This window comes from Oncorhynchus clarkii, chromosome 33 (assembly GCF_045791955.1).
Source record: "Oncorhynchus clarkii lewisi isolate Uvic-CL-2024 chromosome 33, UVic_Ocla_1.0, whole genome shotgun sequence".
Classification (NCBI taxonomy): domain Eukaryota; kingdom Metazoa; phylum Chordata; class Actinopteri; order Salmoniformes; family Salmonidae; genus Oncorhynchus; species Oncorhynchus clarkii.
The window spans coordinates 9,905,509-9,920,581 of NC_092179.1; the positions used below are offsets into that span (position 1 = coordinate 9,905,509).

Sequence of the window (15,073 nt, forward strand, 5' to 3'; positions counted from 1 at the left end):
ATGTTGAGGATTGACACTCTTACAGTATGAAATCACCCCCCCCCCCCCTTCCGCTTGATCTACTTCTATGCAGTAGCTCCTTCCTTCGCTATAAATTATCTGTCATTTCCTTTTGATGTAGATTCAAGTCAGAAGTTTTTTTTAATCACCAGTGTAATTGTGCCGGCCTTGTGTGGAGTGCTGTGGAGGGAGCGATCATGCTTTTGGCACATTTATCAAAGCCTTAAAAAAAATAAAATTAAAAAAAAAATCCCCCGCTTCTCACATGGACACACTAAGTGAGCGACACAGTGATACATTTTCTTGTTAGGAGAAATTACATCCACTAACTTGAGCTACTTCAGCATGAAATTGAAAAAGAAGCGTTTCTTCGGAATTTCCATTCTTGATTCAATGAAAGATGTAGATTAGACCCGTTGGAAAGGGGAGGAAAAGAATGAAACTAAAGAAGTATGACTTTTTTCACGCTAGGAGGTTATTCTTATGAGCGTGTTATAGGATGCTGGTGGAAAGGGGCTTTTGTTTATGGAAGCAAGGGTATAGTCAGCCAGGTAGTGGTCTGAAACAAATATATTTCATGTTGTTTTTTCCACCACTGTGTGTGTGTGTGTGTGTGTGTGTCTGTGTGTGTGTGTGTGTGTGTGTGTGTGTGTGTGTGTGTGTCTGTGTCTGTGTCTGTGTCTGTGTCTGTGTCTGTGTGTGTGTGTGTGTGTGTGTGTGTGTGTGTGTGTGTTTGTATGCGCTCATGTGTGTTTTTGTGTGTGACCATCTGTGACTGCTTATGTCTATGCCTTCAGATGTGTTCACTGGCGTGTGTGTGTGTGTGTACGTCTTTATCTATGGGGCTTGTGCTCATCTCACTTCCCACCTTAGCCGTACACAACTCTCCTGTAGTCAGAGAGGTGTGGTGATAGCGCTGCCAGAGCCATAGCTCCTTTCCTCCTCTCTCCCTCCCAGCCTTCCTCCACTTCCCAGCCTCCCTCCACTGCAGGCAGGCAGGCAGGCACGCAGGCAGGCAAGACGCTGATTGATAGACATGGCGTGTCAGAGAGGAGAAGATAACTGTATCTATTGCAGCTCACTTAAAGGTCAGACACACGGAGTAATTGGAATATTCACAAGACAACTGGATGAGATAGAGTGCTGGGGATGGTACGTGAAGAGAAGGTGGTGTTGAAAGCGTAACTCCATAAGCAGGGAAACAGTTGACGGAGATGCATTGGCCCTCCACGGCTAGATGTAGTGGCCATTAACTTCAGTGATCTTTGGGGGAACCGGGCGTTCATTGAGATTGGGCCCCGGAGATCCATCACCCTAGCATCTTGGATGGGCCGGAGGCTCTTCCCATAGAGGCTAATGACAACACAGGACCCAGGTAATCAAACAGAAAACAACCACTTTCTGGTCACCTAGGTGAAGGTGTGCTGAGGAAATCCGTGCGGAGTGTTATCTTGTGAATTTTTTCCTTGTTCTTTGTTCAGGACTGCTTCATTCCTCCTTGCACTGCCAATTTAATTGGCTACAAACATGAGAAACAGCCTAGCCCAATACAACTGCTGTGTGTGCTCTCTATTCCAGACCATGCACAGTACTAGCCTAGCGCCACACTCAGCCCAATGGCTATTGGGCTAGCCATGCAGTCATTAAGGTTTTCATTTACAACTAAGGTCAGAGTGGCATTTAATCGACCCCGGAGGCAACACTTACCACCCAACCTGAGCCCCAGCCAGGGCCAGACCCACTCTATTTAACCTGCAGCACGAGAGCCTCAGAGGGGGTGTGATCAACTGGCTACAGCAAAGCACACTGGAGCTGATTATCTCAGTTATCTGAAAGCTCCATTGCTGTGGAAGGGAAGAGACAAGGCCTCAGTCTACCTTTGCAAGATGTCGTTGTCAATCATAGACCGAATGTGATCCCTGGTTAAGTCCCCCGTGGTCGATAAGCACTAGTGGTGCATCAATGTGATTTGGTAATGATGGGCGTTAATGGTTGAGATTAAACACACAAACAAGCTCAAGGATAGTTAGTTTATAACCCATTCAGATATGGGCCCAGGCCGGTTTTTGGCATTGGTAATAATGAGCTGGATGTGGTGAAGCTTTACTCTCATATTGCATATTTTCATTTCAATAGGATTTTGTTTACAGTCCTTTTATGACTCAAGGTTTTTGGCAGTGGAGTGTGTGTGTGTGCGTGTCCGCATGCCTGTGCGTGCACTTTGGTGTGTGTGTGTGTGTGTGCGTGTGCGTGTGTGCGTATCATTTTAGGCACGTGTTTTGGTATTGACATCCTGCACAAATGCGTGATCTTCTGTCGATGCCTCTGAAAGGTTTCCTGCTCTCCTGTGCCGTAGTCAGAAAGCTCATCGCCTCCGGCCTCTTGGATAACTAAAGACAGACACCAACAGAACACCGATGGTGGAAAACAACTTCATTCTGCCTTCCCCTGTCACACACACACACACACACACACACACACACACACACACACACACACACACACACACACGCTCTCAGAAACACATACGTTTTAGCTACAATCCATTGCCCTCCAAGCTCCGTTTTCCAGAGTGCTTGTCTTTTTCCACTGGTCGGCCACTGCTCTCAATGAACTGTAGATGCTTTTAATGCAACGTTTAATAGTAGGTATTCGTCCAACTGTGTGACGTTCAGCCGTCTGGAACTGTGAAAAGGGAGATGGATCATAATCACTTGAAGGGGGAATCAAGCAAATCAAGTGTGTGCCTGAACCGCTAAGAAGGGGTGGGGTGCAGACACGCACACAGGCATGCACACACACACACACACACACACACACACACACACACACACACACACACACGCACACACACACACACACACGCACATACACACACACACACACACACACACTAGGCACGCGAGCACGTACACTCACACATACACTCTCTCCCCACGCACCTCGCTCGGGTGTAAGTGAAAGGCAGTCTCTTCTCTTTTTCCTAGCAGATTGTGGTAGCTCTCGGTTGTTTCGGCTGTAAAGGACGTCCCTAAGACGAGCAGATAAAAGAGCTGTGAATGGCCCGTGAGTCACCTTATCTAAAAGCCAGTGATATACTGCAGTTGAAAGTGAAGGCTTTAGCCACCAGAAGAGAAGCGGGATAAATAGAATTTCATAAGGGAAGAAACAGGGAAGAGATGCATCGAAACGATGTCAGGTGTTTTGTAGGTGTTTTTCTAACTCGCCCTCAGCGGTGTATTTTATGCGGTGTATAAGTTCACCTCACAGGTTGCTGGCAAACTGTAAACTATTATGCTCGCTCCATAGACAAGATTTCCTTGTATTTGCACGGAATATCCATGACAGTATCTACAGGAGGTGGGATGTGTATGAATGTTTGTGTTTGCAGTGAACGATGGCAGGCTCGCTCTGCTTGGTGTGTTATTGCTGGCACTGTTTCTCTCTCCGCCAGGGCGGATAGACCGAATGGAGTACTCTCTCTCTCTCTCTCTTCTCTCTCTTCCTTCTCTCTTCCTTCTCTCTTCTCTCTCTCTCTTCTGTCTCTCTTCTCTCTCTCTTCTCTCTCTCTCTCTCTCTCTCTCTCTCTCTCTCTCTTCTCTCTCTCTTCTCTCTCTCTTTCTCTTTCTCTCTCTCTCTCTCTCTCTCTCTCTCTCTCTCTCTCTCTCTCTCTCTCTCTCTCTCTCTCTCTCTCTCTCTCTCTTTCTCTCTCTCCCCCCCCCCTCCCCGCTGATGGGCTGAGCAGACCCATGTTATGTCTCTCTCCCGAGCTGGAAAAATAAGTGTGAGGTTACACAATGGGGCAGGATTCCATATTTTCTACCCCTCCTTTCCCCTATAAGTGCACAGCTTCCTGGGGTAGCAATGCCTGAGTTCGTCTTACAATTCACTGGGGAGGGCTGAGCTATGCCGGCTCTGTTTACAGTGGCAGAAAGTTCATATACATTTTCATCAGAAGGAGAAGTTTACACATATGATTCTATTTGTCCTTCGTTATTAGCCCCTGGGTCTGGGGCTGGGGAAGCATAATTGTCTACAGGCACAGGCCAAATAGATGCAAGGGGAAGGCAAATAAGCACACCCTGAAATCATTTCCATTGTTTGTGGATCAATAAACAAGGAGAGAGAAAGAAGGGAAGAAAGAAAGAAGAAAGAAGTTGATAGTGAGATTGATGTGAGTGAAATGAAAGGAATTCTTAGAGAGAGAATCACTGAGTAAGAGAGAGGGGGGGATGAAGATAGAGAGGGAGAGGAAGAAACAGACGTAGAAAGAGAGAGAGAGTGTGAAACGGATGTGGAAATAGAGAGAGAGAGAGACTCTAGCTCTGTTGATAGTGAGTCGTGGCACTAGACGGAGGAAGCAGAGCAGACCAGAGCAGCACACAGAAGCCCATTGTTCTGCTGGTTAGCTCTCCTCTCTGTCCTGTGGCTGAAGCAGATTCTCAACGGACTGCTCCCTCTCTCCCTCGCTCCCTCCACCGCTCCCTCCACCTTTGCAGACTCTGTTGATTTATTGAGTCATACATAAAAATGCTCATTACTCCTACATCCTCTCCCTCTCCTCTACTGCTCAGGTGTGTGCGTGTGTGTGTGTGTGTGTGTGTGTGTGTGTGTGTGTGTGTGTGTGTGTGTGCGTGTGCGTATGCGTGTGTGTGTGTGTGTGTGTGTGCGGTGTCCCTACATCATCAACAACCATAGAAAAACACTATCCTCTGATTCCACAGCTATTTATTCCCAGTATGAGATAATGGCATGATTTATCTGTGTGAACTCTCTCTCCCCTCCCTCCGATGCGGATTCACAGACTCACTGACTTTTGTTTACCTCTTGTTTGTTGGGCCTTAGTCGAGCTCTCCGCTCCACGCTTCTGTGTCCTCCGACCCTCCGACCCTTGTTTCTGTAACTCCCGTCTAAAGGTGCCATTATTTTCCAGTAATGGTTTATTTTCTGAGGAGCCAGTCAAGCAGAGTGCAGGCGAATCCCCCTGTATTGTGTTGGGATGGGCTTTGTGGAGCTGGGGGTGATAAGGGAACCACTGCCAGGTATTGTTGAAGCCACTGGTGCATTACTGTTCTGCATGACCTTTTATGAAAGGGAGACGAATCTTGCTACTCCTGCTAGTAAGTCACTTCATTTAGGGGAATCAATAGAAAGATACAGCATACAACCAGACAGAGGCTTTGGTCCTGCGTCAGACTAATTGGACGATTTTGGGGTACAGAATACACAACACACTTTGTATGCAGATGTCAATCAGTGAACGACTTCAACGAGATTCCAATTCCATTGCTCCAACGATCCCAGGTCACACTTTGCCTCATTTCATGAAAGTCCGTCCACTTCTGCATTCGGGAACTGTGTGGAGTGTTTTATCCCCCTCTTCATCCCGCCAGCCCCTCCAAGGAAGCCTCTGTTCTACCCTGAATCCACTTACATGACGGCAATGCGGTGTCAATATTTTGCTGTGTCGTGTCAGGCCCTCCTATGCTATCTCCTGCAGCCGTACCGCCAGCAGGCCACAATCCAATCAACCCCTGTTTGTTTGTTCAGCTTAAACTGTTTGTGCCTTGTTTTCCATGGCATGCGACTCCCCTCTCTCCCCTGGCTTGATAAAGTGTTGCATTCGTCTTGTTTCTCCTCCTCTTGTCTGTTTTCTCCGGGGCGGGTTGTGTTGTGTTTCCCGGTAGCAGTGAAGGGAGGGCAAGTGGAGATAAGCCCAGTGACTGGTCTCTAGTCGGACAAGTCTGCCATGTCAACAGGCCTGGAGATGTTCTGGATGACAGAGTCTTGTTGAACAGCAGCCCTCTGCTCTGCCCAGAGGCTGGGGCCTGCTGCTAACACACACACACACACACACACACACACACACACACACACACACACACACACACACACACACACACACACACACACACACACACACACACACACACACAAAGGAGGTAGCATCATATAAGTACCCTACACTCTTTAATGACTAGAACTCTTCCACCACCTGTGCAGTTCAGGAAGCAACATCCCCAATCCAAACACAATGTCATGGTTCCTTTTGATATACCGTAATTCTGATTTCAGGGTTTATTTCATACTGTGACTAGAATACGAGTGGCATTCCTTCAGATGACTTATTTCTCCCTGGCCTAACCCAACACTCAGCCACCATAAGCAATCTGTAGATTTGTAATGGTGTGGCCAGTCACGGCGAGCCGCTAATGTATTTCATGCTTGTTTAAGATGTTGGAATGCCCCCCCCCCCCCCCCCTCACAAAGGTGCATTGTGATGTGTTCCTTATTACCTCTCTGCATTAAGTCTAAACACAGGCTGTGGACTGAGGGTGGGTGGGTGGGGGAGTGGGTGGGTGGGTGGGTATGGCTGACATATGTTTCTTTAGACTGTCTCTCTCCTCTCTGCACGCCTATTCATGTAGCAGGGGGGAGTGCCTGTGTAAACATTCTTGTTTCTCCCTCCGTTTCGCATAATAGTTGCCTGAATTCATTTCTCCTGACCTGGCTATCTGAAACCAATTACACCATATCCATTTGGGCTGAATCTTATTTTCCTAAGGATCCATGAGTCCATAGTCGTTGGAGCCGTGTGTGTGTGTGTGTGTGTGTCTGCGTGTGTGTGTCTGTGTGTTTATTTTTTTTGTCTTCTATCCTCGGCGATGGATATCAACATCAAATATGCTGTTCTGAGTGCCTGGTTATTTATGTTATGCCAGAGCTCTTTCGCAGGCCCCCTTTACAGCCGTCTCAAGAATGCGCGACATTGTTCTGTTTATACAGTGTGTGCATTAACAGACAGGAGATGTCATTTTCCGTGCATAGCAACCCAGGTTAAATAGGCGGACAGCTCTGTCTGTTTTGTCTGCGCGCCGCGCGGGCTCTTCGGCGGGGACTTTTGATGGCTTTTCTTGACATGTCTGCTTTGTATAGTCAGGCTGGGAAGAGAGGGGGGGAGAGCTCTGTGTGTGTGTGTGGAGCTAGGCCGAGTCTATAATCGATGCTGAAAATGGATGGCTGCTTTCCCCCAGTAATGACTGAATATTCAGAAATACTGACAGGAAGGGAAATGTAACCTCGGCTACGCCGATGACGTTTCTGTCAGTTTAAGGCATCACAAACTCCCGCGCTGCTTCCCGAAAGCGGAGCTGTGTTGATACGGAATGCGTGAAAAAGTACAATTCTCGTTTGTGACCAGAGTTGACCTCTAATAAGCTTGGATAGAGTTGAGCTGTACTCTCCCAGTCGCAACGCTGTCAGAGCCGATATCGGAAGCACCATTAAAACGGCTCATTCCCTGTCCTGTTCTCCTCCTCTTTACTTCTGACCCCTGTGTTGTATTGAGTGACTTTCTTGTCTTTGTTTTTCTACAGTTCAACAGAAAACAGTCAGTATTGATTCCGAGGACAGAGAAGCATTTCCTCCTGCTGCCAATTGTTGTGCTGCATCCATCAGCCATTTATCTAGTCTTCCCGGGCTGCCTGATTCACACTACAGGGGCAAACCAACCCAAGTCACTCGGTACGGTTCTGGTTGGCACTGTATTGTGGATCAGGCATCAGTGCTGGACTTGAGTGGGTTTCGGAAAGTAGCCCAATTCACTGTCAAAATTAGATTCATTGGGGCCACGTTTTAATACTGCACTGATTTCTTGGAAGTCTCGATGCCGGGAAAGTTGTTTTGTTTTCACATTTGCTCCGTCACACAAACGTAAACATCATTTCAGATCTGAACTCCATTTTGTAATTTCTCCTCATTCTGAAAGCCCTAACAAAGCGTAGAAAGACTGACAGACAGTATCAGATTTAGTGCTGCCAGCCCTGGTAGATATTTTTCTCCTTCCCCTTCTGTCTCTGAGTGTCTTGTGAAGTTTAAGGCCATGGCTCACCACACTGGTGGGTTTCAGCTGAGACTGAGACTGAATCTGAGGCTCGTCTTTCTGAGGTAGACAGATCAATGCAAGTTAGAACCCAGCGCCACTGCATTGTGTTTGTTTACTTTGGTTCAGAGACGTCTGGCTCCTGTGAGCCTCCAGCAGACAGACTGTGGCAGTCCCAGCCCTCCCCAGTCCCAGCCCCCTTTCTCTGTCTTTTCATAATTGATCAGGGGGGTGGCTGCTGTCCCAGAGGGTTAAGACGTGGCAACCCTCTCTCTCTCTCTCTCTCTCCAACTCTCTCTATCTCTCTCTCTCTCCCTCTATCTCTCTCTTTCTCCCTCTCTCTCTCTCTCTCTCTCTCTCTCTTTCTCTCTCTCTCTCTTTCTCTCTCTCCCTCTCTCACCCTCACTTTCTCTCTCTCTTTCTCTCTCTCTCTCTATCTCCCTCCATCTCACTCTTGTCCCTCTCTCTCTCTCTCTCTCTCTCTCTCTCTCTCTCTCTCTCTCTTTCTCCCTCTCTCTCTCTTTCTCCCTCTCTCTCTCTCTTTCTCCCTCTCTCGCTCTCTTTCTCCCTCGCTCTCTCTCCCTCACTTTCTCTCTCTCTCTTTTTCTCTCTTTCTCTCTCTCTCTCCCTCTCTCCCTCTCTCTTTTTTTCTCTCTCTCTCCCTCTCTCCCTCTCTCTTCTTCCCCCTGTTTGCTCAGCATCTCAATGTACTAGTTCAAACATTGTTCACACCAGCTGGCAGTGCAGTGCCATATGCACATCCCGTCAAAGCAGCTGTTGTCATGGATACTGGCAAGCACCAGGAAAATAAAATAAGGCCCCATGATTCTCAGGGAGGAAGAAGTGTCACTCTCCGTCTGAAGGAGAGGTGTTCCCCCCCCCCCTTATTCCTCTTATCCTTCTCCTCCACTCGAAAATAAACACCTGTGGCAGTGTGTTTTTGTGTTTTAACTCGGTGCTTCTGGTTTTTGTTTTTCTACAGTTTGCTGCTGCCAGCTGCTCTGAATGGTCTTTCTGACATATTGACTTTCATCAGTTGTAGCCTTGAAGCGGAGGAGTAGGTAGCCATTGTACCTATGAGTTTTGCACTTGTCAGACACAGAGTACATTGCATGGGCTTCGGCTTCATCCTCTCATCTCACCCTGAACGTGTCTGGGAAATCAAGCCTGTCTATATATCTATCAGTCGTGTCTAGATGTTGATGATAGATGTTTAACATTTGATCATTCTTTCTGCCATATGTAAACAGCATGTGAGCCAATTTCATCTGACAGGGAGAGGGCTCTCTCTCTCTCTCTCTCTCTCTCTCTCTCTCTCTCTCTCTCTCTCTTTCTCTTTCTCTCGCTCTCTCTCTCTCTCTCCTCTCTCTCTCTCTCTCTCTCTCTCTCTCTCTCCTCTCTCGCTCTCTCTCTCTCTCTCTCTCTCTCCCTTCATGTGCATAAGCAGCGTTAATGCATAATGTTAAACCTGGCCTCCTAGTTAATTCACTCCAAAGGTAATCTGATGTTGATTTTGTCAACTTTAATTACGGGTTGTAGGAACACTCCACATCGCCTGCCTCTACTTCAAATTGATATTATGAATATGCAAATAGCCTAGTAATTTGCCGAGAAGTGGGTATTTCAGTTGAGCACACACTAGACAGGTCAATTCTACTGACGCTCCGCCTAGCTTCTTTTTTTTTCAACTGCCTCTTCAAGGGTGCTTCAGACAAACTGTATTTATCCTTGATCATGGCTCTGTGTGAATTATCACAAAAATGGATCTCTGGCGTATTATAAGCCGTGCCAGAGAGTGCCGCCGAAAATATTGGATAATGTTCCTTGACAGATTTTGGCTAGTTTAATAGCTTTTCTTAATATTTTCAGATGCTCTGCTTGGCTGTCATCCCAAAGAAATCTAATGTTTTGCTTTCTTCTCTTTCTCTCTCTTCTGTTCTTCTTCTGTCTCCCTCTCTCTCTCTCTCTCTCTCTCTCTCTCTCTCTCTCTCTCTCTACCCCCTCTCAATCTCTCCCTGCTCTCTCTCTCTCTCTCTCTCTCTCTCTCTCTCTATCTGTGTTCTGTGTTCTCTTTCCCTCTCTCTCTCCAGGCCCTACAAGCAGCGAGACAATTACTCTTACAACAGCCAGGCAGTGGCCTGAAATCTCCAAAGAACAACGACAAACAGCGTCCACTGCAGGTGAGCAGCATGGTGACTAATCTCTTAAATCCATCCATAATACATGCCGTCTCTGAAAGAAGATTTCCTCTGCTCCACAAGTGTGTTTGATTAGGCAGTTCTGGAACCTGTCATTGGAATTCGCAAACCTGAGACAACCTGTCCTCAAAGCAAAGCGAGCTGTTTTATACACAAAGAAACAAATCGACCTTTGCCAGCCTCTGTTTTTCCAACTTTCGATGGTCAAGTCTCCACACATTTTCTTATGTCCTATCTTTCACCAGATGTTATCGAATCAGGGTCGGGGTTAAAGACGAGAAGGTATTATGAGGTATTCTTTCTTTACGCGAAGATGAAGGTTATGGTATTTGCAAGTGAAAGAAGGAGGAAGATCTCAACGATCTCAACACTTTTCTCCAATTGATCCGTAGTATTGCAACGCCACCAGATCCAGAGGAGACGTATTTGCACGGCACGTCAGATTGAACACAAGGGGTTGTTAAAGGCAGCTCATTGGCCTCATTGATCCACAGCTTACTGTCTATTTCTGTTTGTCAGTGATTTGGATAAAGGTCACAGTCATACTGTGCGTCATCCTGCTCTTTTCTTCCTTCACTCCGCCTCTTATTCCCTCGTTTATTCCTCCTCTTATTCCCTTGTTTATTCCTCCTCTTATTCCCTCATTTATTCCTGTTTATTCCTCCTCTCCATCCACAGTCACACAGGATCTATCATTCTGCTAATTTAGTCAATAATAAGACAGTTATTTGCTCTGCTAGCTTCACAATTATGTGAGCCCCTTGAAATCTGCGACTGTTTCTCAAGCTTTTGGGGGGGGGGGGTAAAATTGAAGTGTGAGAGTGTGTGCCCTCCACTCAGTTAATAAGTGCTATCAAGGAGCACTGGTTTACCTCATTACTACCCCTGTGCGTTTAATGAGAGATGGAGGGGGGGGGGGGGGGATTGGTGTTAACCTCATCGTTAATATTTTTCACATAGTCTAACAATGGCGACACCTTCAATTGGAGTCACAGCCCTGTGTACCTCATTACATGGTGGCGAATATAGAAGGTTCAAGCAATGTGCCACCCGTCGTCACACTTTCTCTTTCATTTCAATCATTCAAATCGAGAAAATGTGTCTGTGTCTAGAAATGTTAATATTATCTTGCATATTCATTCATGGATCATTTTTCTTTTGTGTTTCGTGCCTAGAAATTAGCATTACTGTCAGTTTGAATATATTCATTGTTTATCATACAAAAGGCGCTCTATTCTCTATTTCTATGCACTATTGTTAGGTCCATAGCATTTCTCCAGTTGGGTGTACTGCATGCAGAAAATAATGGGTTTCACAACCCAGTGAGTGATCTGCAAATTGCTGTACTTCTGAAATACTTGTGAGGAGTGGGGAATAGTATCGGATGGGGGTAAGTCTCTGTGATAGCACTAACAGCTGGTCTATGACTGATCCACGGGCTCTAATAACAGCAGAGAATGGTAAATATTGAATATTTACATTTGCTTACTCCCATCCTCCTCATGTTAGCAATATGAATCAATATGGATCGGGGGGCCGTGTGAGCAGCGTGTAGTGACTCTGGTTAATCCATCTGTTGATCCGTCCTTTATCGATGTCTTCACCTCTTTGTTTTAATGTCCAGACTGAAGGTCTTTGTTGAGAGGTAGTAGCGTAGGTTCAGGTGTATTATCAACTCAACGCCACTGGGTCGCTTCGGTTTGGTCCCTCTTAGCTGTATGATTTGATTTCTGAATCCACCATTTTGACTTGTCTTTCTATTGTTCATATTTTCTATTTTATCATTTAAAACGCACACTCACTCAATGATGTAACTATTCAGGGCCCACGCCGCCCAAGAGATTCGCAATGACACTGTCAAATGCTCATATGGAACACTTTTATGGAACGGTATCGCCTATCATCCCAGTTGAGTTTACCCAACAATCTTTATTTATTTAATTACAAGGCCGGAAAATCTCCAGAACTCCCACGCTTCAATAGTACCTGTCTTGATTGAGTCACTAGCAAAACTAGCTGCATGTGTTCCTCTGCAGGTATCAGAGAAATTGATCCCCTTGTCTTATTAAAGCAGCTAGAAACATGGAATGGATTAATATGTGTGTGACAGGCCTGCTTACTGCTTATACGCGTCTAAGTCACTGATAAATCCCAGCGTTTTCCGGTATTTAAGAGCAGGGAAGACGATACACTGTAGATTATTTAGTACACAAGCATATAAACGCATCAGCTTGCAATTTTAATTACTTGTATTCACAGCTAAAGGCTCTCGGCTGACTAATTCTATCCGGAGGTTCATCGCGGTGTTGACGCGGCGACACAAGCTGCTTTTCCACATTTGCGTAATGTGACAGGTCTATCATTACCCGGTAAGCCCATGGGAGCGCTCAATAAACACCTATTTCTCCCAGTAAATCCCCTCGCCTTCACCATGCTGCTTACAAGGATTTCCCAAGGCACACAACACCCTCTGGTCTCTTTTCTACTGCTCTACTCTCCCTCTCACTGTGGCAATATTTATCTCCCCGACCGCATTTTATACACTGACATTTGGGATACAATTAAAGAGACGGGCGAGATGACGAATAGGGAAGGGAGGATTTACCGAGGCCTTTGCAGTCTGACAATTGTTCTCCCGAACCAAGTCAACATCTCAAGTTGTCCGACGCCGTCAATGAGGCCCTTGTTTGTTTTCTATTGTCTCAATGAGGCCCTTGTTAGCTTGTTTGTTTTCTATTGTCTCAATGAGGCCCTTGTTAGCTTGTTTGTTTTCTATTGTCTCAATGAGGCCCTTGTTAGCTTGTTTGTTTTCTATTGTCTCAATGAGGCCCTTGTTAGCTTGTTTGTTTTCCATTGTCTGAGGATGATTCCCTCCTGCCTTGATGTGGGCTAGGCCCTAGCTGCCTTAGCAATTCACCTGTGATGTATGTGCATATAACACACTGGGTACACCGCAAAGCCTGGCACGCTGACACATGTATAGCGTGTGCGTTGAATAACGATGGCGCCGCGCCGTGTGGGAGGCACGTTGGGTGTTCGGGGAAGGATTGAGTAAACAGCTGTATCTGGGCTGGATCAGCGTGTACGTGTCGGTGAGTGAGGGGCTGTCATGGCGATAGGATATGTCTCGTTGATGTCAGCGTTGTATACAGCATAAAAGAAGGTGGGGGTGATCCGCTGACCTCCTCTGAAGACCGTTGGAGAGGGTTGCCCACACAGACGCACGCACGCACACGCACGCACGCGCGAGAAGGGCATTAACGAGGTGATCGCACAGCGCTGTAGATGAACAAAGGAGGTCTTCACTCTGTGTGTCAAAGACACCCCGTGGTGGAGTAGCTAGCTAGACCCTCCATGCCTCTTCACATTATGCAACCCAGACAAAAGAGCCGTGCCATAGGTTAATATTGGATTTGCCCCTCAGCTCTATTAGCATAGAAGACATCGCAGACTCCCAGGTCCCTCCTCGTTGACTTTCCCTGACTCTCTAGTAGCTAATGGTTAACCGTCAGCCATCCAAAAACCCGAGCCGTAACCGGTGTTTCGAAAGCAGTTTCTCTTTTATACAACGTTTTTAAGGAGTGCATCAACCAAGACCATATCATGTTTTTAAGGCAGTTTAACAGTAATGACACAACAAGTACCATGCCACCAAATTCACCTTGAGTGAATATGCAGTGTACAGTGGTTGAACTCTGAACTGTGTCAAATGACTGACTGTTCCAGGTTGGCTGTTGGTTGGTTTTACGGATGAGAGGAGCTGTATTATAAATATGATGTTAGTTCTTGCCTTTCTACGTGGTTTGGTGACTCCAGATCTGCCTCCCAATCAGACTGTGGCCACTGGGCCATCCCGTGGGTGTCACTGTTTTAAAGGTCGCCGCCATACATCTCATCACGGTGAAATATCCCTACGCCACTTTCCTTAACATCCATCTGACTATAGTCCCCCATCTGGAACGCAGAACCCTTGAGAAAAGGCTACAGAGATATAGGCTAAGGATGGAGGATGGTATTCCACATTTCCCTGTATTAATATCTGCTCTGCATTCCCCCTGCCAGTGGCAGGATCTCAAAGTAGGAGAGGAAAAAAGGATCACCGCAGACTAGCATTTTGTTATTGTTCATGACGAAACCTTCTGTTGACTTTTGGAGGAGGAGGAGAGAGAAAAAAGTGTCAGCACATTTTTACACGAACACCCTCAGTGTGACTGCATGCTTTTGTAACAAGAAAACAATATTTTATCCCCCCCCCCAAATCTGTGTTCGTTACACGCACCTACAGGACAAGATTGCAAAATTGCGAGGACAGAGGAGGTTCATCATTGTGATGCAAAATAAGTTGAAATATAACCCCAAGGCGAGCGGAGGCAGGGTAGAAAAACATGAAGGAAGAGCTACGTCCCCAGACCTTTGATGTAGCAGCAACACGTTTACCTTCTGACAGAAGATGCATGGAAGCAATAAGCGAGTTATACCAGACCCTTACACATGCAATCTGATTATTCTGGCCTGGGTGTTAATTGGATACTAACTCGCAGATCTGGCACGAGTAGCAGACCAGGTGTTGGGAAGCCTTTCCAAGTGATGAACTATAATTCACTGAGCTCCTTGAAGCACTTGAAATTTAGCTTGTGTCATTTGATGAAGCGGCTGATCCAGTGGTCTCTGTACCTGGCACATCACAAGGCAGACTGGCTGTTCCCTCCAAGAGTACCAGCTACTACGACACACACCAAGATACCTGCTAGGAAATATCAACTGGTAAAGACAGTACAGAGAGTGATAATACTGCTCCTCTCCACAAGAGGCTATTAACACTATTGTAGACATTGTTGTAGTGACATATTTCTCCCTTATTTTTTATTTCTCCATTATTTTGCCAGTTAAGTTTACTGAGAACACGTTCTCATTTACAGCAACAACCTGGGGAATAGTTACAGGGGAGAGGAGGGGGATGAATGAGCCAATTGTAAACTGGGGATTGACCCCA

The 15,073-nt window shown here is 46.3% G+C and overlaps 1 protein-coding gene across 14 annotated transcripts in view; it reads left to right on the forward strand.

The window, feature by feature from the left end:
- Positions 1 to 15,073, forward strand: part of LOC139393234 (forkhead box protein P2-like) — a 113,198-nt gene that overhangs the window by 56,988 nt on the left and 41,137 nt on the right. For all 14 annotated transcript variants that reach the window (XM_071141690.1, XM_071141689.1, XM_071141694.1 and 11 more), the window contains one exon: positions 9,973 to 10,062. In XM_071141690.1, coding sequence (XP_070997791.1) covers positions 9,973 to 10,062 — 90 coding nt within the window. The remainder of the gene's footprint in view (positions 1 to 9,972; positions 10,063 to 15,073) is intronic.